Source organism: Onychostoma macrolepis, chromosome 11 (genome assembly GCF_012432095.1).
Source record: "Onychostoma macrolepis isolate SWU-2019 chromosome 11, ASM1243209v1, whole genome shotgun sequence".
Lineage (NCBI taxonomy): Eukaryota > Metazoa > Chordata > Actinopteri > Cypriniformes > Cyprinidae > Onychostoma > Onychostoma macrolepis.
The window spans coordinates 27,206,456-27,232,152 of NC_081165.1; the positions used below are offsets into that span (position 1 = coordinate 27,206,456).

General features: G+C 37.7%; 1 protein-coding gene across 1 annotated transcript; it reads left to right on the forward strand.

The window, feature by feature from the left end:
- The first annotated feature begins 4,306 nt into the window (after positions 1-4,306).
- LOC131549144 (proline rich transmembrane protein 1B-like) lies at positions 4,307-6,758 on the forward strand. Its single transcript, XM_058790992.1, has 3 exons — positions 4,307-4,329; positions 5,378-5,725; positions 6,621-6,758. Exons 2-3 carry the CDS (start codon positions 5,408-5,410, stop codon positions 6,756-6,758), a joined length of 456 nt encoding a protein of 151 aa, XP_058646975.1. The 5' UTR covers positions 4,307-4,329; positions 5,378-5,407.
- Positions 6,759-25,697: the final 18,939 nt, after the last annotated feature.

A 25,697-nucleotide genomic window follows, 5' to 3' on the forward strand; every position in this document is an offset into this window, starting at 1 on the left:
AGGAAAGGATGTTTTGCCCCCTCCAGCCAGTGCCTCCACTCTTCAAGGGCTAGCTTGACGGCCAATAGTTCCCGGTTCCCGATGTCGTAATTCCTTTCCGCCGGGCTGAGTTTTTTGGAGAAGTAGGCGCATGGATGGAGTTTGGGAGGCTTCCCCTGCTGCTGAGATAGAACGGCTCCTACGCCCGTGGTGGATGCGTCCACTTCCACGATGAATGGTACTTCGGGATCTGGATGAGTAAGGAGTGGTGCGTTTGTGAAGGTGAGTTTGAGATCTTCAAAAGCCTTTTGGGCTTTAGGGTTCCAGATGAGAATCTTGGTTTTCCCTTTCAGCAGGTCTGTGAGTGGGCTGGTGGTTGTACTATAATTTGGGATGAATCGTCGATAGAAATTTGAGAATCCGAGGAAGCGTTGAAGTTCTTTAATATTAGTAGGAATCGGCCAGGAGGTGACTGCTTCCACCTTCCCCTTGTCCATGCGGACGCTACGGTGGTCTATGATATACCCGAGGAAATGTACAGAGGGTTGGTGGAAGGTGCATTTTTCTGCTTTGAGATATAATTGGAATTGACGGAGTTTCTGAAGGACCTCCGCAACGTGATGGCGATGGTCGGCCAGGCTCCGGGAGTAGATGAGGATGTCATCTATACATACAACCACAAAGCGATTCAGGAACTCCTGGAGCACCTCATGCATAAACCCCTGGAAGACTGAAGGGGTGTTGACAAGCCCATACGGCATCACCCGGTATTCACAATGGCCGGTAGGGGTTATGAAGGTAGTCTTCCATTCATCTCCTTTTCTTATGCGGATGAGGTTGTAGGCGCTGCGGAGGTCCAACTTAGTGAAGATGGTGGCGCCGCGTAGTTGTTCCAGGGCTGCTGGGACAAGGGGAAGGGGATACCGATATTTGATGGTTATGTCGTTTAGTTTCCGGTAGTCAATGCAAGGGCGTAGGCCGCCGTCCTTCTTTGCCATGAAGAAGCTGGAGGCAGCAGGGGAGGTAGATGGTACAATGTAGCCTTGTTGTAATGCCTCCGCAATGTACTCCTCCATGGCCTTTTGCTCCGGTGGTGAAAGGGGGTAGATCTTTCCTTGTGGTACTGGCTCACCCGGAAGGAGGTCGATCGCACAGTCCCATGGCCGGTGTGGGGGTAGCTGGGCAGCCCTCTTCGGACAGAAGACGTCGCTAAAGTGGGAATAGCATGAAGGGATGTCGACAGATAATTTTTCTTGAGGGCTCTCAATGGAGGTGGTGCCAACAGTTATCTGCGGTGACTTTAGATGCTTCGGTCGAGGTAAGTTGGGAAAACAGTGATGGAAACACTTCTCACCCCAGTTTAGGACCTCTCCTGTCCTCCAAGACAGATGTGGATCGTGCTGCACCAGCCACGGGCGACCCAAAATGATGTCCACTGTTGAACCCTCCAGAACCAGCAATTGAAGATCTTCCCTGTGTAGTTGACCAATCTGTAGTTGTACCGGCTCAGTGCAGAGATGAGTGGTATCTTTGGTGAGAGATTGGCCAGTTATGGATTGTGCCTCATAGTCTTTCGGGGTGTCGGAGGTAGGGATACAGAGCTGCTGGATGAGGTTCCTCGAGATGAAGTTCCCCGCGGAACCAGAGTCGAGGAGGATGGTGACTGTAAGCACATGCGAGCAGGCAGTAAGCAGAGCTCGTGTTGAAATAGGTTTAAGTTTAGGCATAGGGGTAAGGACTGAACTCACCAAGACACATGGTGGTCTTAAAGGGCACTCCAGCACTCGATGTCCATCATCTCCACAGTAGAGGCACAATCTTTGGCGTTTGCCGTTCTTTGCCGTTCCGGTAATGGTAAGCGGGTGGAATTTGTTTTCATGGGTTCTGGAGGGTCATTTGTCTCTGGTCGGCGAGTTAGAGGAGGATTAGCGATGGCAGTAGATGGATCCGGAGGGCAAGACTGGATGCGATTGGAACATCGGATGGCGAGTTGGATAAACTTCTCCAGGCCGTAGTTATCATCATACGGGCTGAGATGCAGACGCAAGCGGGGGTTTAATCCCTGTCTGAAGGCTGTGATGAGCGAGGGCTCGTTCCATCCACTGGCGGCTGCCAGGGTTCGAAATTGTAAAGCGTACTGGTGAATGGTGTTTGTACCCTGACGAAGTTGATATAGTTGTTCTCCAACAGATGAATCACCAGGTGACACACAGAAGACTTCTTTGAAATGATGAATGAAGTTGGAAAAGGAGTGGGTAGCGGGTCCAGCCTGGTTTAGGATTGTTTCTGCCCATTTCAGAGCAGGACCGGTGAGTGAGGTGACTACATATGCTATCTTGGATTGATCTGTGGTGAATACATGGGGGTGAAGATTAATCGTCAGGGTACATTGGAGAATGAAGCCATCGCATTCCTCCGCCGAACCAGAGAAGGGCGCTGGTCGGGCCATGGGACTGGCGAAAACGATCGGTGAAGGAGTGCTCATGGCGGTGTTTGACGGTTGTGGTGGTGCCGTTGTTGTGGGCGATTGCAATAATAACTTCTTGAGAGAATCCACCAGCTCTTGGAAAGGGTCCGGAGTGCTCATCCTGTTCGTGACGGTGTCGGTCCGATCTTCTGTTACTGATAGACTCGGACATGAAGGTGAGAGGTAAATAACAAGTGGTTTTTATTTATACAGGTGAATAGAGCAGACTGGAGAGGTGAGTGGATTATCTTGTGTTGAGTAATTCGGGTAGTAGTGACGAGATGGTGATAGCTTCTCTTTTCCCCAGGGATATTGGAAGACGAGACGAGGGGATCCAGGTTGACACACACACTTCGAGACTTGGAACTCTAGTTGGAGAGGACGACACAAGGAGGAAGAATACAGGAGGTAAGTCAAACAAGGTAAGTATACTTTATTGGAAGGATGTGGTCTTTGATTGCAGGAGACAGCGATGTCAGAGTCCACGTTGAGAAACGAGATCGGACAGTGAAGTGAGTGTGTGAGGATCTTTTGTAGCGGGTGTTGATGAGGCTGTGATCAGGTGCAGGTGTGCGTGATTAGAACTCTGGAGAGGTGGAACGCTGTGATTGGTGGAGTGAAGGGCCTGACTGATCTGTGACACTTACAGCCATACTGAAAGCAACAATAGATAGTTTACCTCAGATCTTGAAAATAAATTAAAGCAAAGATGTGCATTAAAACTGTGAACTCAATGCGGTCCAACAAGTCACTCAATATGTACATTTAATAATGTTAAAAAGATTTAATATTTATGAATTAGATTATAAACTTATCCATTTCGTTGCGAGTGCAGTGCGCTTCCAGAGAGAGCCCACCCACACAAGCTTCTGATTGGCTGTGACATTTGATTGATTCTGTCGTGTCGCGTCTGGTGTGGACAGCCAAATTGCATTACTAGATTCCACTTTGCTTTTAGACACACACACTAGTTAACTTCCCTAAGCACTTCAACTTGTGCATTCCATTTTAACAAGTGGGCGAGGGGAGTGGCTCTCAATTAGAGCATGCTGCATTTACAATCATACACTCTGAGTACAATAGCCAACCTGCCATGTGCTAAATTTCAATATATCCATCTCAGTTTGTGACTTGGTCAGACTAGTTCTTAAGACAATGTCTTAACATAGAGGCTGATCCCAATCTAATCTCATTTCTGACTGAGAATTATGATCTCACACTGACATCTGCTAGTGAAGAGAGGATCGCAGGCTGCTAATAGGATTGTTCAAGAAAAATGATTCACTTTTTAATAGTTTTAACACTTTTTAATGAGGGTGTCACACAACCTTTCCAAGCTCATATCTGCTTGAGCTTTTATTAAAGAGGACCTGTTAAGCAAAAATTACTTTTATAAGGTGTGAACACAGCTGTGTGGCTGCATTGTGTGTAAAAACAACCAGCCTATAATGTTAAAAACCCACCCACTCATTTTTTTATAATGCCAGTAAATCATAAACAGTCTCTCCAAATGAACAGTTCCAGATTTCTCCCTCTGTACACATCACTGAAGGGAAAAAGTCCCGCCCATTTGTGACGATCTCTGCCCTATTAGCATAAATACAGTCCTGAGTGAGAAGCAGCAGTCCGCCATTACTGTTTTCTTGCTGTAACTTTAGCTGCTGGAGATATACAATGTTAGCGCTAAAGAGGCATTACAAGTGTTGTGTTTTGAGATGCACCAACAAACATAGGCTCTATAGACTCCCTCCATCTGAGCTGCTGAGGAGACTGTGGTTAAATTTCATTTTCGAAGGAAATATCCCAGAAAAAAATGGTAACGTCCCCTATATGTTTAGGAATCAATACCAACGCTTCGTGCGCGAACGTCAGCTCCAGACAAAGTAAGTATCACACGTTGTTTTCCAAACTGTGTTTCTGAAAGAGCTTCTTGGCACTCTGTAAGGTTTATGTTGCTAAAGCTATGCCTGTTTTCACTGATCCTGCCTTCACGTGTTACCAGAATGATTGTAAATAGGAATGTGGAAGTTAAAAATTGCATATGAAAGCAATGTGAAGTCGACCGCTTGAATTTGTTGAGCTCATAATCTCAAGTGGGACTTATAAAGTTTATGATAGTATGCAATGGCACCATGAGACCAGCTATGTCATTATTTTTTTCGTGCCATGCTTCCCATCTGTGTAATTCATAATCGTGCATTTATTATGCACAGTGCAATCAGATGACTGACTTTGATACCAGTACATTTTTTGTAAAGATAACAGGCTTGTACTAATAGTGGAATGTTTATTTACAAAGGCCAGCACCGGTATTGATGGAGCATGAGCTCTTGAAGCTCTGCCATCATCTGAAAAGGGGGCCGGAAGCACCAGCTCATTTGCATTTAAAGGGACACACACAAAAACGTTTTGGTGCGTTTTGGCTCATACCGTAAAAGTGGCAAATTTAACAAGATATAAAAATATCATCTGTGTGGTATTTTGAGCTAAAACTTCACATCAGAGAATTATTTTACACCTTGTAAAAAGGGGCATAATAGGTCACCTTTAAATGACAGGTAAAATACTGTAGTGACTGATTGGACGTGACTCTAACATCAAAAATAAAAATGTTAAATGTTTTCTCTTCCTCTGCATGTTTTGCTATTTTAAGTGAATCTAGGTTACATGACACCCTCATCTTCAAAAATCATGAACAAAATTGCAAGCTTCAAAACCACTTCCAGTCAGATTCCTATAAATCTATATCACCATAAAAGGACGAAGTTCATAAAAGCACAAGACTGATTGCAGATTAACTCAGTTGAGCACGACACGAAAGAGAAAAACAATCAAGATAATTTAGTACACTTACAGAAGAGAACAAGAGAAGAAATGTATAATCAAGGACCAACAGTCGGAAGAATAAACCCTGCATTCTCTGGCCCTCAGGATGAACAGGATTATCTGGAGAAGTCAAGGATGAGTCAGTCTGTGCCGCCACCATACTATCCCAACACAGGATACCAGATTTCAAGAGTCAATCCCATCCCTTCTGGATATCCAAACCAACCGTACGGGGCTCCAGCAGGCCCTCAGGGCCCGTATACCCAACAGCCATATCCAGGGATGTCTGCGTATCCCCAGGTAGCGTATGTTGGTCAAACTGGGGTTACGGTTCAACCCACTGTGTTTGTGGCTCCAGTGCAGGCTGCTCCGGATTACTTGTGCTACTCCATCTTTACCATGCTGTTCTGCTGTTTACCCCTGGGCATCGCCGCTGTCGTCTACTCGTGCTACGTAAGTATTCATTCTAGTAGGTTTTTCTGCTTCATGTGTATAACTCATTCACACAATCTCATAAATCAAGCAATTCAAATGGCTTATCATGTTTTAAATCTGTTTAATTAAGAATAAACAGTCCTGCACACTGTCCGTTGTTACATGCATTTGGTCGAAAAATCTGATGTAATTTTATATATTTAGTAAGTTTCTATATAAATAAGTTTCTATATATATATATATATATATATATATATATATATAAGTGCCTAATATAGAGAGAGAGAGAAAAATAGTATTTCATATGAAATGGTATTTCATAAAACTACCTACAGAAGTTCAATTTGATTATAAAAAAGAAAAATATCTATCTATCTATCCTAATTGTATAACCCTGTAAATTTTCCTAAGTGCCATTATATTTAACTTTTAGCTTGAGGCGACACCTTTAACACAATTTAACACTGAAAGTTTTATAAAATAAATTCTGTGACTATCTGCTAATCAAATGCCAGGAAACCAGACACATTGCAACCGAAACTTTACAGTTCTTGTAAAATTACATCATAACTCATCATACGGCTCAATTATCCCATCTACACCAGAGATTACAGCATAATTAGGGTTATAACACTGGATAACTTTGAACTTTGGATTTACATTTGAAGGCATCAAGTACAATCTATAATATGACATTACATAATGGAAAGTGCAGGCCGTTTAGTATGTAAAGAAAAGCTTGCGGGAGCTGAAAGCTAACTGCTCAAATGCTGTTTGATTTCACCAACACCTCATCTTATCATGCGCTATAATTATTGGATAGAAATCTTTAAACTGCTTCTGATGCTCCTGGATATGAGTTTTTTCAAGAGGTTTTTAAAATCACTTATGCTTGACGTTTGTGTTTTCACAGACTCGAGATGCTAACTTGGCTGGACAGCGAGAGTTAGCGATGAGCAACTCCCGAGCGGCGTTGATCCTGAACAATGTGGCTCTCGGTATCGGCCTCACAATCATTGTCATGGCCAATGCCCTCATATTTACAGTTTGAACAGACGTTGTATTCTTCTTCAAATGCATCTACTCATTGTCTTTGAGTTACAGTATAATTTTGTGGAAGAAATGACAAATATTTTCCAGACACTCTGAGGGAATAATCTAATACTGTTATGTTTTATTTCATGTTGTATTTAATGCTTATAAGCTGTATGATTATCTGTGCATTTTGGGCAGAAATGAAATACACATTCAAATAAAGCATTTAAAATTAAAAGGAAAATAAGTGTTCTGGTTTCTGGTTCTAATTGTCATGGTACACACAGCAGGGAGGAACGAGGAACACGCAGACGAGGATAAACTTCAAAATAATAGTCTTTAATAAATCCAGACAAGGCAGGGCAATACAAGGCAAGGTTGAGACAGACAGGAACACCAGGGAATAATGAGTAGACCAGAAGAAAACTAACTAAACAAGCAGGAACTAAATACACATGACAATTACTGATAATGACTAAAACACAGCTGGACAAGACTTAACTAATAATCACACTAAACAAGGACAGGAACATGACCAAATATGGAAACAAGAGGCGGGAACACATGACACACAGGACAGAGGACTGACATAACTCTGGAGGCCCCTCGGGACAGACATTGACAGGAACACAGGGGACCTCCAGAGCGGAACAGACAGACGGAGGCCATGGCAGGGCTGTAATAATACTGTATATAGAGAGAGAGAGAGAGAGAGAGAGAGAGAAATGTATTTTGTTTGAATATTGATTTAGAATGTTACAAGTTGTGGAAAAAAGTTAATTAAGCACATGGGGGAACTGCGTTATTTAACAAAACGAACATAAATTATTTACAGGCTATTTTAAAATAATTTTTGATTTGTTTTTATTATCATTATCTTTTATTGGTTGTTCTTTTGCAATTATTTTCCCTTTCTGGAATGTAGATGTTTTGATTTGCAGGCTATTCACAAGAGCATGTTAAAAAATAAGGGATTTACACTTAAACTACTTTTATGGCAGTTTGCAGTATTCGCAAACTTCAGAAAACAGAAACACTGTATTAGAATAATATTGCAGATAAGCTGAAGCCTTATCTACACTGTTCAGTCAACACTGAACCTCTCCTACAAGCTACAAACCACCTCCCACTGAACTGCTATTAATCTACACATCACCATCAGAGGACAAGGTTCAATAAAGACTGCAGGTTAACCAGCGTCCGGCGAGGAGCATCTCAGTTGAGCACGAAACAAAAGAGAAAAACCATCAAGATCATTTAGTACACTTACAGGAGAACAAGAGAAGAAGATGTACAATCAAGGACCAACAGTCGGAAGAATAAACCCTGCATTCTCTGGCCCTCAGGATGAACAGGATCAACTGGAGAAGTCTAGGATGGGTCAGTCTGTGCCGCCACCATACTATCCCAACACAGGATACCAGATTCCAAGAGTCAATCCCATGCCTTCTGGATATCCAAACCAACCGTACGGAGCTCCAGCAGGCCCTCAGGGTCCGTATGCCCAACAGCCATATCCATGGATGACTGCGTATCCCCAAGGAGCGTATGTTGGTCAAACCGGGGTCACAGTTCAGCCCACTGTGTTCATGACCCCCACACCGCCAGCCACTCCAATGCCAGATTACATGTGCTACTCCGTCTTTACCTTGCTGTGCTGCTGTTTACCTCTGGGCATCGCTGCTGCCGTCTGCTCGTGCAATGTAAGTATTCACTCCTGTATTCATTTTCTTCATTTTGAGAATATTTATTTGCATCATATGAATTAATAATACAAATAATAAAATACACAGCTGCTATGAAGAATATAGTATGCAAGAATTACAATATATAAAACAAAATATATAACGGAAAATGTCATTAATACATTTCCATACAATTTTAAACATTATAACAGACAAAGAAAGTCTTAAAGCGTTAAACTGTTTCAAGTATTTAAATTTAAGCATAAATTATGTTTAAAGATATATATGTGACCCTGGACCACAAAACCAGTCTTAAGTCGCTGGGGTATATTTGTAGCAATAGCCAAAAATACATTGTATGAGTCAAAATTATAGATTTTTTTTTATGCCAAAAATCATTAGTATATTAAGTAAAGATCATATTCCATGAAGATATTTTGTAAATGTCCTATTGTAAATATATCAAAACATCATTTTTGATTAGTAATATGCATTGCTAAGAACTTCATTTGGACAACTTTAAAGGTGATTTTCTCAATATTTAGATTTTTTTGCACCCTCAGATTCCAGATTTTCAAATAGTTGTATCTCAGACAAATATTGTCCGTTCATAACAAACCATACATCAATGAAAAGATTATTTATTCAACTTTCAGATGATGTATAAATCTCACTTTAAAAAAAATTGACACTTAAGACTGGTTTTGTGGTCCAGGGCCACATATATATATATATATATACACACACACACATACACACATATATGTGTGCGTATGTATGTATGTATGTATGTGTATGTATGTGTATATATATATATATATATATATATACATGTAATATGTTTTAAATAGTACATAAATGTATTATAAATACATTTTTCTTCAAGTTTCATAAAATGATCTATAGATATTAACATTGATTATAAAAGATTTTAATGAGCATGTAAATGTGTTGTGATATTTGCATCAAATCAAATTTGACTATGTGCCCTGTACTGAATGCCAGGAAACCGGACGGTCATATCAGAAACGGAAACTTTACAGTTCCTGTAAATTAGTATTGTCATAGATATCTCATCAGACAGCTCGGTTATCAGATTTACACCAGCAATTATAGCATAATTAAGGTTATAACTTTGAACACTGGATTTAGCCTACATTTGCAGTCATCAAAAGCAATGATCTATCCACTTCAATTTTAACGAACGAGCGGACATTTGTAAGTTTAATGTGTGAGGCCTGCTTTGTGTACAGTTATTTTTTAAGCTGTACAAAACAGCTCCTTATGCTGCTGCTTATATTATGATGGTGTTTCTTATGATAGTGCGTATTTGTTATTTTTGTAGTTATGGTGCATTCAAGTCATGTTGGAAATATCGTATTTGAGAATTTGAACACCACCACAGTCGTGGATCGGATCGGAAGTCACACAAGCATTCACAGTATGCAAAATAAGTCAGATAATATGATACTGCAGAATGAAAATGCAGGATTATTAGTATGTAAGGGGGGAAAAAAACTAATATTAATACAAACTGCTCACATGCTGCTTGATTTCTCCTACACTTAATCTTATCGTGCTGTAACTGCATGGACTGAAATCTATTAAACAATTTTTTCAGAAACTCACTTTAATATGCTTGGCTTTTGTGTTTTCACAGACTCGAGATGCTAACCTGTCTGGACAGCGAGAGTTAGCGATGAGCAGCTCCAGAGCGGCGTTGATCCTGAACAATGTGGCTCTCTGTTTCGGTATTCTAATCATCACCGCAGCCACTATTGTAATACTTTATGCGTATGGCGTATTTTATTGAACAGATGTTGTATTCTACTTCAAATGCACCTTCTCATACTGTAACTCATCAGTGACTTTGTGGAAGAAATTACAAGTATTTTCAAGACCTTCAAAGGAAATAATGTACAATTAGGCTATGGTTTATTTCATGTTGTATTTAATGATGTCAGACTGATATTGAGGCTGGGTTGTGTATCATCTGTGCATTTTGGGCAGAAATTAAACTACATTTCATTTAGTGGTGATTTAAAATGTTTCTTTCTTTCTTTCATTCTTTTAAATTACACATTCAAATAAACTGTTAAAATTAAAAGGAAAAAGAGTGTTCTGGTTCTAATATATGTACAGTATACATGTATTTATATATATATAGAGAGAGAGAGAGAGAGAGAGATCTACACATTATTATTTTAGAGAGTACATCCTAATATTGTGTATGAATATTGATTTAAATGTTACAAGTAGTGGAAAAATTCAGGAGAGGAAAACAGAGAGTGCATGGGAAACTGGGTTATTTAACAAAACGAACAAACTATTTACAGGCAATTGATTTTTTTGGATTGTTTTTATTATTTTTATCTTTTATTGGTTGTTGATGATGTTGCTGATTTACAGGCATTTTTTTTGGGTGGGGGGGGGGGGGGGTTGTTTTACTATTATTATCTTTTATTGGTTGTTCTTTTGCAATTATTTCCCCTTTCTGGAATGTAGATGTTTTGATTTACAGGCTTTTCACAAGAGCACGTTAAAGGGGTCATCAGATGCCTATTTTCCACAAGTCGATATGATTCTTTAGGGTCTTAATGAAAAGTCTATAACATACTTTGGTTAAAATTTTTCAATGGTAGTGTAAAACAACACCCTTTTAACATGTCCAAAACAGCTCTGTTCACCGCGAGCCATTATGGTGCATTTCCCTTTAAATGCTAATGAGCTCTGCTGGCCCCGCCCCTCTCTTCCATGGGGTGACGAGAGCCGTAAACTTTAGCCGCATTCATCGTGAAACTTGCTAACTAGCACATTTCAGTTCAAACATGTAAAAGTGAATTTTGCATCCGATGACCCCTTTAAAAATAAAGGATTTACACAAACTAATTTCATGGCGATTTACAGTATTTGCAAACTTCTCTAAACACTTCAACTCATGCCTTCCACTTTGTCAAGTGGGCGTGTGAAATTTATGGCTCTCAATTAGAACGCGCTGCATTTCCATATTTCACCACAGATTTACATTGGAAATGCGTGGCGATGTACAGTCATTACTTAGCTAACCTGCCATGTGTTCAATTTCAATATATCCATCTCACTTTGCGACTTAAAATATTCTATAAACACCAAAAAATGTTGAATAATGCTGAACACATTTACAAGTTAACAATTAAGGATTGATTCAGTTCTCGTTTTTCAAGTGGATTAATATTTTGGGATTATTTTTGGGGATTTTGGTTTTGTTCTTGGTTTTTAAGGATGAGGGTGTCGAATTTAATGAGTTTCTACCAAATGACAGATAAATGTGGGACACAATTCTGTTGATTGGACACCATCTTTGACACCAACAACAAAAGATATGGAAATGTTTTCTCCTTCCTTTTAAAGGTGCATGTTTGCTATATGGACTGTAACAGTAATATTACAGATAAACTGAAGCCTTATCTACACTGTTCAGTCAACACTGAACCTCTCCTACAAGCTACAAACCACCTCCCACTGAACTGCTATTAATCTACACATCACCATCAGAGGACAAGGTTCAATAAAGACTGACGATTAACCAGCGTCCGGTGAGGAGCATCTCAGTTGAGCACGAAACGAAAGAGAAAACCCGTAAAGATCATTTACAGGAGAACAAGAGAAGAAGATGTACAATCAAGGATCAGTAGTCGGAAGAATAAACCCTGCATTCTCTGGCCCTCAGGATGAACAGGATCAATTGGACAAGCCTATGGGTCAGTCTGTGCAGCCACCATACTATCCCAATGTAGGATACCAGGTTCCAAGGGCCAATCTCAATCCCATCCCTTCTGGATATCCAAACCAACCGTACGGAGCTCCAGGAGGCCCTCAGGGCCCGTATGCCCAGCAGTCATATTCAGGGATGTCTGCGTTTCCCCAAAGAGCACAGCTAGGTCATACTGAGGTCACCGTCCAGCCAGCTGTGTTCATGACCTCCATGTCTCCTGCTGCTCCAGCGCCGGTTTACATGTGCTACTCCATCTTTACCATGCTGTGCTGCTTTTTACCTTTGGGCAGCGCTGCTGTTGCTTGCTCGTGCACTGTAAGTATTTCTTCATTTTGACAATATTTACACACCGTGAATTAATCATGCAAATAACTTGGTGTAAATAAACGGCTCATTATGTTTTGATTGAAGAGTAAGGCTGATGATACACGGGGCAACTTTTTGAGCAATTTTCCAGGGCAACCTTTTTTCATCAATGTTGTTCAGCACTTTCTCATTGAAAATGGGTAATACATTTCTATTTGGATATTTTAGATTGGTCATGGGCTCTGTGTCTCACCTGGTTGCCCGTTGATGGCAGCAACATTGCTCGAAAAGTTGCCGTGTATCATCATCAGCCTTACTTTCTTTATCGAAAGTTTGAAATTGTATAAAAATGCATTGTAAAAAACATTTTCTTCACTGAATGTTTCATAACATGACCCACAGATGCAAACGAAACTTAAAATTCCTGTAAATGATGTCACTGATATTTCATCAGACACTCCCAGAAAAAAAAAGGTACAAAAGTTGTCACCTTGGCAGTACTATTTTAAAAGGTACTAATATGTACAATTTACTAAAATGTAGCCTAATTTTAAGGTACCAATATTGAAAAGGTACAAGCCCAGTGACAGCTTTTCTACCCTTTATTTCTGAGTGTACACTCTTACAAAAATAAATAAAAGTAAAAATCACAATGTACTGTATAATTTAAAGGATTATTTTTTTTTTTACAGGTGTTGTGCCAGTATTTTGAATTTTGTGTTTTAGTTAACGGAAATGTCCATAAAATTAATAGATGATGTGTAATAAGCTGCCAGTGCCTTTTCTGTTATTTTATGGATTTATTTTTATTTTACAGTGCATGACTTATCTCATTTACATCAGTGATTACAGCATAATTAATATTGTAATTTTGGATAACTTTGAACGTTGCATTTACATTTGGAGGCATCAAATGCAATGATCTATATTATGAAAAATGCTGAATTCTTTGCATGAAAGAAAAAGATGGCATTTGCTAAATACTGAAACTGATAACTGTGTGATTTCTTCAACACTATCATGGGCTACAAACAGGCTGAAATCTATTAATCTTCTAGATATGAGGTTTACTTCAGGGTTTTTTCAAAATCACTTTAATCTGCTTGACTTTCGTGTTTTCACAGACTCAAGACGCTAACATGGCTGGACACCGAGAGTTAGCGATGAGTAGCTCTAGATCGGCATTGATCCTGAACAATGTCGCTCTCGGCCTCGGCCTCGCGCTCATCATGACAGGCACTATCCTCTTTCTTTATTTTAATGGTGTATTTCAATGAACAGATGTTGTATTCTGCTTCGAATGAATCTACTCTTATTGAACTCGTCAGTGACTTTGTGGAAGAAATGACAAGAAGCCTATTTTCAAGGCCCTTTGAACAAAATTATGTTTTATTCCTTGCTGTATTTAATGCTGTTAGACTAATCTGTGAACTGTATGATTATCTGTGCATTTTACAGTAGCAGTTATGAAATTAAAGTACATGTTTCTTTATACCAATATTTTAAATTAGACATCAAAATTAGGCATTTGAATAAAATTACTTTTACCATAAGTAGCACAACCTATAATGTTATTTCAGGAAAAGAAACAGCTGAGCATTTTATGGCTAGAGAGGAATATGAATTAATGTGCAGCACATTTATGAATGATTTAATGACAGTCTTATCTAATCTTATTTTACTGCACTCCTAGAAGCCAAACCAGCGCAACATTTTAGTTTTTTATCTGACTGTGGGATGAAATAAAGTTTATAACCAAGGAGACTCTTCGACCTTTAACACTATAAGGTGTGTTTCTGATGCAAACAGGACGTCAGAGATGATGAACACTTCACTGCGCTCATGAGGCTTTTATTTGCCTTGCATGGCACCCATAGTGAAAAAAAATATACTTAATTGTATTTAAAATATATTTATGTTATGATAAGTATACTAAAAATAGACTGACATGTCTATACTAACTGAAAATAGTTATTTCATGCTGTCATCAAGCACAAACTTAGTGCACTACAAATTCATTTAAAAAATACTATGCATTTTGGGGAAGGATGCAATATATATATTCATCCTTAAGAAAGTACACTGGCTAGGTTCTTAATTCCATCTACATGCTTGAAATTGTTAAAAGTGATTTTCACACATACATACCCATATAAACTAACTGGACGAAACCTTTGAAAGAGGTTCATAACCCCAATGACGTGCATGCTCACTCAGCCCAACAACTAGTGTCGATAAGAGATGAATGAAGCAACTCGTCTTATGATCCTGTAATTGTATGAAGGCCATATGATGTATGTCTGCAGGGATTTTGTGTATTGTATGTTGTCATATCATTTAAGACAATATCAAATATCACATTCTGTGTATTGATATTTGTTTGTTCCTTCACCCCTTAAAAGTGTCTTAAGTATATTAATAATGTGATTTTAACATCGGCCTAAATATAGGCTACAGTATGTTCAGTGAAGGGGGCTTGATAAGTCAGTCTCTCCTCACCTTATACTTTCATGAGCTCTGAAATTCACCAACAATCAGTTTTGCTGTACTTTTGCTAAACATTTTTCAGAAGAAAACTTTAGAATCTAGAAACTCATTGGAGCTAAATACACAAGTCTCACCATGTATTTCAAATTTGAGAATGATGAAATTATTTTAAGATGATGCTGTGTATTTAAATTTTTTTTTTTTTTTTTTTAAAGATGAGACTTTCTTTTTGGGCAAACCAAAGAAAATGTGAGGTATGAATTGAAACATCATAACAGGCGCTGTTAGGGCAGAGTTTACAAACACAACTTTTGCCTACAGCACAAATGTAACTATGGGGGATTTGCAATTTAATTTGTTAAATATTGAAGTAATACTTCAGTAATTTATTTTAGTTGAATCCTATTTTGACCTCTTCAGATTAAATGTACAATACAATACACTGTATTTGAATTTTACTTGAGTATAAAAATAGTATAGATAAAAATAAATCTTTTGAGTTGCAAATAATTATAATAATAATAATTCATAATGATGCAGTACTTTGTATAGTTATAAACTTTACCTTTTCAGTAATTTAACCACACTTCAAATAGTGCTTTTCACAATTTTGCATGGTTGCAAAGCAGCTTTACATACATATGTGACCCTGGACCGAAAAAAAAAAAAAAAAAATACAGTCATAAGTAGCACGGGTATATTTGTAGCAATAGCCAAAAATACATTGTATGGGTCAAAATGACTGATTTTTCTTTTATGCCAAAAATCATAAGGATATTAAGTAAAGATCATGTTCCATGAAGATATTTTGTCAATTTCCTACCGTGAATATATATATATACATTTAATTTTGATTAGTAATATGCATTGCTAAGGACTTCATTTGGACAACTTTAAAGACGATTGCATTTTAAAGTCTCTAAAAGTAAGGAATAGTATGACCTCAGTTTGTTATTAGTATAATATTAATGCATGTTCAACACTCTTACAGTGTAATTGAATTGCAATTGTAATGTCTCCAAAATACATTTGAAGTTTATGCTGAATGAATTCTGCATTTCAAAAAATAAATAAAAGAGTGGATATTTAAAGTGTACTTAAGTATGGAATAGTTCCATTTTAGCACAAACAAGTGTATTTAATACAACTTTAGTTGAACTTCAGCACTGCTTTTGCACAACTACTGTAAATTGCATTTAGTACAAAATTAGTTGTTCCAATTTAGCAGACTTTAAGTATACCAATTTATAGTGTGCCACAAATATATTTAGTTATGCTAAAGTACATACAAATAAATTGTACTTAAGTATACTATTTTTTTCACTAGGGACTGCATGAGCCAATTTAACATTTTGTCTCTGACGAGAAAGACATTTTCACTTTTATCAGGGTAAATTCAAGTAAATTGGGCAACTTCTCAGTTTTTCAAAAATAAAACTGATGATCAAAATGAATCCGAGCAGATACTTGAAAGAAAAAAGCTTTCAAAAAACATTAAATACACACAGCATGTAGCCTATAGAAACTAATTCTGTTTATGTACTATACAAGAATACTCTTCAAAAAAAAGGTTTATTTTTGGTATTTTCGCCTTTATTATGACAGGACAGATCAGAACTGACTCAAAGTGAACTGGGAGAGAGATATGGGGGCGGGATCGGGAAAGGTCCTCGAGTCGGGATTCGAACTTGGGACGCCTGAGTTCTGATTGTCTATTTGAGGTAAAGCTGATGTTTCTTCTCTGTAAATGAAGCTCGTGTAATATGTGCCAGCGTCTGTCTCTTTTAGACAGGTGTGAAACGTGTGAAAAAAACCTTTATATCTGTACCGGGAGTCCTAACTCTGCTAGAGTTTCTTTATTATTTATTCTGAGTTTCCATGCCTGAAATATCCATCCAGGATATAAACATTTGGACCCCAGAGCCACAGTTGATCCTCCAGGAGCACAAACTAATAAAGGGTGAATTTATGGGTTTATTCAAGCAATAAACTGATTATTTTATTCCAAGATGATTTTGTCATTTCTTAATTTTTTAAAAAGAGATTTGCAAAAATGTAAATATATTTACATAATATACAGCGGGTTTTTGAACACGTCACCATTTTTCTCATTAAATGTATTTCTAAAGGTGCTGTTGACAATTTCACCAGTTGTCGGTAACAACCTGAGTAATCCATACATACAAAGAAAACAATACAAATAAATTCAGAAATTAAGTTCTGTGTAATAAAATGGAAGCACATGCGTGTTCTACATCAGCATAAACAGAAACAAAAATCATTTACAAAATGAGATCAGATAAACATAAAAAAAAAATCGGACCAAAATTCCTCTGTGTGGGTATACTGGCAAAACAAGTCACCTTTAATCCGCTTTAAATCTTCAGATTGTATCAAAGCAGCTTTACAGTGTTAAACAGGAAAACAGTGTGTCAATGATGCAAACAAAATTCAACTCTGCTGTACAGCAGCTCTAAAAAGAGGACAATAGTAAAGAGTCGATATTTCATTTAAAGTCAGTTCATCCTTGATCATCATCCAGCTCAGTTCAGTTCTCTTCTAAAAGTGTCTGTGCAGTAAAGTCGATAATATTGCCAAAAATTGACAAGTGCATAACATCTATCTCGGAAGAGTGGCAAACAGCAACTCACTTTAATGTATAATATTATAATTGCGTCCATGAGCTTTTCGAATTGAATTACCTGCTGGTCAAAACTGTGTAAATGCAAAGAAAACTAATGTCCAGTAGGTGTCGCATTCTGCTTTATACATCCTCAAGTCCACGAAATTAGATAAAACGAAAAACAAACCAAGTAGGGTTAAAACAGAAGGCATCTCCAATTTTACACGACAAACTATATTTTAAAACAACTTAATTTAACAGTTTAAAAATATATTTTCATTATTATTTTATATTATTAAACCATACATTCAGGCTATTCATTTAGCAGACGCTACTGGTATCCAAATGATGAACCGAGGAATACAAATTTGTCTTCATATATATAATATGGTAGATTTTATTTCAAAGAAGAGTGAGAAAGTGCCACAACATGTTTTTGTGAGCGCGTTCTGTTCAAGAAGCATCTGATTCAAAAGAAAACATTCCGCGGGTCTTCATCAGAAGCGCGCGAGAATAGAACGTTTGAGACGTTCTCTTTATGACGTTATGGAACCTTGCATTGTGTCAACAGCTGTAAAAGAGCGCGAAGAGCTGAACACAGGTGTTGGGCGATCAGGCGTCAGGTGAGTCACTTACTGAATCAAACATCAAAGCATCTCTGGCTATTGGAAAAACAATCGGGGCTAGTTGTCACACTTTACTCCACTAAATATTTATTATACATATGATATATTTAAGTTTCCCTGCAGCCACATACAGTACAGTGACTACAAATATTCATAATTTCCACTATGTTTGCTATGTAAAAGAAAATATACAAAAGGTTAATTAAAGGTGAGAAAATGTTTTGCAGCTTTTACGTTTAAATCTCATTAATCTTGTCTAGTGTGCACAATAATATATAAATATCTCCACACATATGTAGCTGGAGAGCAAAGCTCGACTTCCAGTATTGAAGATACTTCCACATCCGCAGATCTGCTGAAGGCAACCCTGGAAATGGAAGTTATTGGAGGTTATCCTTTATGGTTTTTGTGAGCTTTATCTTTCACACTGTGAATTAAAGTATCTCATAATGGCAGTTTTGTGGTTTCTTCACAGACGTACCTGGAGAGTCGAGTACCTCTATCAGCACTGATGGTTCTTACTCATCTGGATCATCAGATCTGGAGACCAGCGGAGGTGTTTCCTCATCCGAAGACAGCGAGAAGGTTGATCTACTGGCTGAACTTCAGGCCGCAGCGGTTAGAGAAGTTATTAAAGCTGTTACTGTATTAATCAACGACTATATAATTCATTAGCCTAATGTGTAATAATTGATTTAACCTCTCTTTACAGATGCAGCCGGCGATCAAACCATCTCTGATGCAGATGTTGACTGGTGGGTGATGAAAATGAGTGTTGTGTGTTGATGTAACACAGATTAGTTACTGTAATCAAATCCTGTATAGACGAGCACAATAAGAGTTCAAGCCTTTTTCCAGCAGCCCTCTTTCAAGAAGTAACTCATTTATTTTATAGGGATTTTAAAAAAGTATTTATTTTAGAGTTACAGTCATGGCCAAAAATATTAGCACCCTTGGTAAATATGATCAAAGAAGGCTGTGAAAATTAATGTGTATTGTTAATCCTTTTGATCTTTTATTAAAAAAATTCACAAAAATCTAACCTTTCATTGGATAATAAGAATTTAAAACGGGGGGAAATATCATTATGAAATGATAATGCCTCCTATGCCTGATGAGGTTAGAGACACCTGACAAGAGATCAGAGACCATTCCTTCATCCAGAATCACTCCAGACCCTTTAGATTCACAGCTTCTTCTCTTCAGTTCACTCATCTTCTACAGGGTTCAGGTCAGAGGACTGGAATGACCAGCAGAAGCTTGGTTTTGTGCTCAGTGACCCATTTCTGTGTTGTTTTTGAGGTTTGTGTTTGGATTATTGTACGGTTGGAAGATCCAAACATGGCCCATTATAAGATTTCTAACAGAGTCAGTCACTTATTGATTTTTTATCTGTTGGTATTTGATAGAATCCATGATGCCATGTGTCTAAACAAGATGTCCAGGACCTCCAGCAGAAATATAGGCCCACAACATCAAAAATACAGCAGTATATTTCATTGTACACATAGGGTACTTTTTATCCCTGCGTTCACCAAACCCATCTTGAGTGTTTGCTGCTAAAAAGCTCATTTTTTAGTTTCATCTGACCATAGAAGCCAGTCCCATTTGAAGCTCCAGTCGTGTCTGATAACTGAATATGCTGGAGTTTGTTTTTGGATGAGCGAGGAAAATTTGTCTTGAAACCCTCCCGAACAACATGTGCTGATGTAGGTGCTGTTTGACTATTTTTTTTTTTTTAAGGTTTTCTGACCCCGAGACTCAACTATTTTCTGCAATTCTCCAGCTGTGGTCCTTGGAGAGTCTTTAGCCGCTAAAACTCTCCTTCTCACAGTGCATTAGGACGATATAGACACACGTCCTCTTCCAGGCAGTTTCATAACATTTTATGTTGATTGTAAATTCTTAATTATTGCCCTGATGGTGGAAATGGGGATTTTCACTGCTCTAGCTCTTTTCTTAAAGCCACTTCACTAATTTGTGAAGCTCAATCATCTTTTGCTGCACATCAGAAATATATTCTTTGGTTTTTCTCATTGTGATGGATGATTAAGGGAATTTGGGCTTTGTTTTCCCTCCTATTTATATTTCTGTGAAACAGAATCCATGGCTGGATAATTTCATGTTCATAATCACCCTGGAGTGCTCAAAATTGTGAATATGAATGGGAATATACTTAAAATAGATATTTTACTCATAAGAATTTCTAGGGGTGTCAATAATGAGAAAAACATTTATTTCATAATGGTATTTCCCCCCATTTTAAATTTGTATTATTCAATGAAAGGTTAGATTTTTGTGAATTTTGTAAATAAAAGATCAAAAGGATTAACAATGCAGATTAATTTTCACAGCCTTTTTTGATCATATTTACCAAGGGTGCCAATATTTTTGGCAATGACTGTATAAGTCATGAACCAACCAGCTACAAGGTGAATCACAGCACCACAAATGTTGATTTGAAGCAAGAAAGTATTTGAAATAAGACTTTAGTGAGTTCAAAATCCCTGTTAGCCCTTCAGGCAGGTACTCTTCAGATTTTGGTAGCCCGAAAATTAATTTAACTAGCCAAAATAAAAAAAATACCTTTTTTTTTTTTTTTATATAGAAAACCAGATAGGAGTCTAAATGTCAATCAAAAATATCTTCAATACACAAATATCAACAAATATGAAGGAATTTTATTTCACTATTTACAGGGTATCTGCAGAATTTAAAAATTAATTTAATGACCCATTTTAAGAGCTGCACAAGTAAAATGAACACAGTATGAGCGGGGTTGGACAATGTATGATAACATACAGTATTAAGCCATAAAATGACATGATTTACAGTTCAGATACAGGTTTTCACAAAAACAAAAATCTTATACATCAGCATTTCAGCCTTTAGACCATTCTTATGAAAAGGGATAATTCAAGCATATAAATTATTATATTAATTTAAAACGAATAAATATAATTGTTTATATTTTTAGAAGGCACATTAACTTCTTTCTCATTTATAATTCTATTTGTTTGCTGCGTAAAAACATAGGTCGATATTTGCATTGATCTGACCATACACAGCAAGAAAGGCTAATTGGAAATGTTAATTAATTCTCTGCTTTAGCGGTTTCTCAGGAAGTTCCCTGTTAGCGGCTGTACACAAAGCAGCACCATCCGCTTCATAAACGCTGCTTTAATAAAATAAAAATGAATTAAAAATGCCAACAACATTTCTGAGGACAGTCGGTTCCCTTCAGATACATTCACATAAAGACTTGAAACGTGCAGCGATTTTGCAAGCCCTGTATAGAAACAATATATTTTATAGTTGTTACACAGTCATGGGTAATGTAGTTTTTTGCAAGGAATTCTGCTGTTAAAACATGATTCTTTTCAAAAATAAAGTAAAAATAAAGTTTTAAACCTTGTAGCTTTAAAAAGTCATTAAATTCATTTTTATTTCTGACTGTTGGACTATTGTTTAATATATTCCTGATGTTTTCCCAGCATCCTCGGTGTGCTGGCTAGTCCAACGGTCCGTCCCAGGCTGAAATACTGCAGCTCATACAGGGCACAGCAGGAGATAAATACGATAGCGATACGGAGGACGATGTTGAGTTGGCAGATGTTGTGCCGAACAAAATCAAGCACTTGGGGTAAATGTTGGATTGAATGTGCAGTCAAACCTTCGACATTTCTCACATTATCACAGTTTATTTGCTATAGTTTAGAAAATGGTAATAAAATATGACAATAACTGTGTCAGAACAAATTCATCTTTATAATAACAGATAACTTTGGTAGAAAGGTATGCAATGAATTCGGCTGAATAGCTGTCAGCTGTTAAATTTAAGTACACAATTAGATAATAACACTTTAGGTCAACCAATTACCAAGCAATGCTTAATTTTGTTCAGTCTGTGGTGTAAAAAGGTCGCATTAGCAATTAAAGAAAAAACATTTAAGCAAAACACGATCAGGTTAAGAGGTCTAAATAATTTTTGGTCCCAAATTTGAATTAATTTCACTGTATGAAAAATATTTTGGGTATGTCACAGTTTACTTTATTTTGCTATCCTCACTTATATAAAATAACTATAGTGTCCTGCATCCACTAGTAAAAAAAATGTCCAAAATTATATCTGGTGTCTGAATTATTTTTGGTTTGACTGTACATATTCACAGCCGATTCCTAACTGTAGACCTCCTGTCACAGTTTTCCCAATTTAGGCAACACGTGCTACATGAACTCTGTGTTGCAGTGCCTCCTCACCGTTTCCCCCGTTCCGGGACGATGTACTTTCCCAGCGGGAACGCTCAGGTACCACCAATTTATGCAAGATTCTTAAAGGAAAATTGCCATTTCTAAGCAACAAATCTAAAGCTTATTTCTTTCCAGGGCACTCGCTGACCTGCACATGACGAGGCTGACAGGCAACGATAAGAATCTGAAGGCGAAGGTGAAGAGATGCATTGAAACTCGCCGTCCAGATTTCTTGGGAGACCATCAGCAGGTAAAGGAGACTGGATATAAAATGTTCAAATTTCTCCTCTCAGGACACCCATGAGTTCCTGATGGTTTGCCTGGCCCATCTAAAGGAGGAGGGCGGGCTTCTGGCCTAAATACACCTGCCCTGTAGCTAACATGGAGTTCCAGCTCAACCGCCGGCGCACCTGTGACAGGTAGCATCACATGTAGCACCACCTGCACTCGTTCCAGACTCATTTATTGTATGCGTCACTGAGGTTCTCCAGTCGTTTCAGCGGTGGCTTCCAGAGGAGCTTCAGAGAGGATTCTAATTACCTCTCGCTGGTCATCAGTCCTCAAGGATGCCTCGTTGACAGTCTGCAGAAGTACTTCAGATTTCAGCAGGTGGATGCAGATTCTGATTGGCTGATGTCTGTGTTGTTTGTCGTCTCCAGACATCTTCATTTGAATGCTCCTGCGGCGAGTGTGGCTTCACTATGGCTTCGGAGACGCTGGAACTAATCAGCCTTCCACGGTGCGACAGCCTGTTGATTAGTTGGTACCCTGCAGAGTAACTAAACATGAGCTAGTCTATAACTTGAGATGATTTGAATCTCTATACAGGGTGCTGGTGCTTCTGGTCACGCGCTTTGACATCATATCCTCAACGTGCAAGCTGAAGAATCGACTGGAAGTTTCAGAAGAGTTTGCACTGTGCTGTGGTACAGGTGCGGGTCAGTCCATCACACATCTGCCCTCTGCTGGACACTTATGGAACAATCAGATAGAACATTATGTAGAACATTGTACACAATGATAAATCAATCAATAAATAGGATGATAAAACTATTTATAGAATTACAGTGCGGATGATAGATATATAGATACGGATGTTATACGGATATAGATACCTTATATACCTTATAATCAGTGTTTGTGTTGAACAGATGGAAGCATCAGACAGCAGCTGCAGCACTCGGTACAGACTAGCTGGAGTCGTGTCTCATCTGGGCAGCAGTTTGTATTGTGGGAAGGGTTTCTTCTATATTTTCAGTCGTCTCATTCACTTATGAAGCATCACACTAAAGCTGCTCTGTCCTGTAGGGCACTACATCAGTCACATCCGTGACTTCACTGGACACCAGCGACACCAGCATCAGAATATCCAGCCGGTCGAAGGCATCGAGTAACATCGGGAAGAACGGATACATGCTCTTCTATGTGAAGAGGTAGATATTATCTCAATGCTAGTGCTGAAATACCGTTTCAGTTTGCTTACGTGACCCTGGAGCACAAAACCAGTCATAAGGGTCAATTTTATGAAATTGAGATTTATACATGAAAGCTGAAAGCTGGATAAATAAGATTTCCGTCAATGTATGGTTTGTTAGGATCGGACAATATTTGGCTGAGATACAACTATTTGAAAATCTGGAATCTGAGGGTGCAAAAAAATCTAAATATTGAGAAAATCACCTTTAAAGTTGTCCAAATGAAGTTCTTAGCAATGCATATTACTAATAAAAAATTAAGTCGAGATATATTTACAGTAGGAAATTTACAAAATATCTTCATGGAACATGATCTTTACTTAATATCCTAATGATTTTGGCATAAAAGAAAAATTGGACATTTTAACCCATACAATGTATTGTTGGCTATTGCTACAAATATACCCCAGCGACTTAAGACTGCTTTTGTGCTCCAGGGTCACATATTAAGTCGCTGTTGTTTTGTACCTGTAGTTGAGCAGCGGCTGGTTCATGCAAAAGGAAGGGAACTACATCTAAAGCAAACATCAGCTTCATGAAGATCCTCTTGTGGTTCCTCCGGCTTCCAGCCTCTAAACACCAGCTCACACGTCTTCCCTGGTTCCTCCTCATCATCCTGGGAATCGCAGCTCCTGTTAAGCACTGCACAGTTTGACAATGTTAGATATCCACTCCAGTCTAGCCTGTGTGTGTGTATAGACACTTCTGGTTTTGCGCCACTGCAGAGAGTCGGAGAAACCTGAATCTTACCTATTATATACTATGTTTACAGGATCAATAATGTTGAATAATATCAATTGAAACTTGTGAATGTTTGGGCCAGGACACATATGCATAATGTGTATATATATATATATATATATATAACATGTATAATTTTACACTATGTATAAAAACATGTAAACACTACATTGATCCTTACTCATCAATAAATGTTATTTACTGTATATAGAAAATGTTTGAATTACATGCATTTTGTGTAATATTTTAAGACATAGGCTGCAATTAATCTTCAGAAATATGTTTTTCAATTCTGAACATAATTTCAATTAACATTTTCACAACATTTGTATGCATGTAGGGAGATAGATAGTTAGATAGAACATTATCATAGCACTTCACATGTACCAAGTACCAATTTACATTGATAAAAAAGTAGAAATGTAACGTTAAGTGTAGTTGATGGTGTGTATATGAACTTTTTATGAACTTAATGTCAACTACACGTTAAAGTGTGAGTTCACGGATATTTAAACAATTTTAATAAAACCCATAATATCCATAATACTGAATTTACGTAACATGTAATCTTCAATGTCAGATTGAGAATCCTTTTAACAGTTTAGTTTACAGACTTTAAGTCTTCCCTTATTTTACACAAAACCTTTGCTCTCTAGAAACCATGTCAGTCTCGGTTTAAATGATTTTAAGTTCTTTAAAATGATTCTGTAATTAATTTAATTTCATATGTTGGTATTAATTCAGTGTTTATAATGCTAACGCTGAATTAATACCAACATATGAAATTAAATTAATTACAGAAAAATTAGGAATGTTGAACAATAAATATATAATAGCTTGACTGTAAACTGTTTTTGCAGTGTCTTATATTAATGTCCGTTAAAGGAAGACTGTAAACAAAAAACACGTACAGCCACTTTCCCCAAAATTAATTAATTATGACAGACACAGCAATGCATCATGTTCTAGAGATCATCATGTTTGTGGGATTAAAACGTACAATATAC

Bases quoted from the DNA above. Each gene is read 5' to 3' on its own strand.
- LOC131549144 (XM_058790992.1), top strand. From the start codon at position 5,408: ATGAGTCAGTCTGTGCCGCCACCATACTATCCCAACACAGGATACCAG. The intron at 5,726-6,620 runs GTAAGTATTCAT...GTGTTTTCACAG, and splicing joins CTGTCGTCTACTCGTGCTAC to ACTCGAGATGCTAACTTGGC.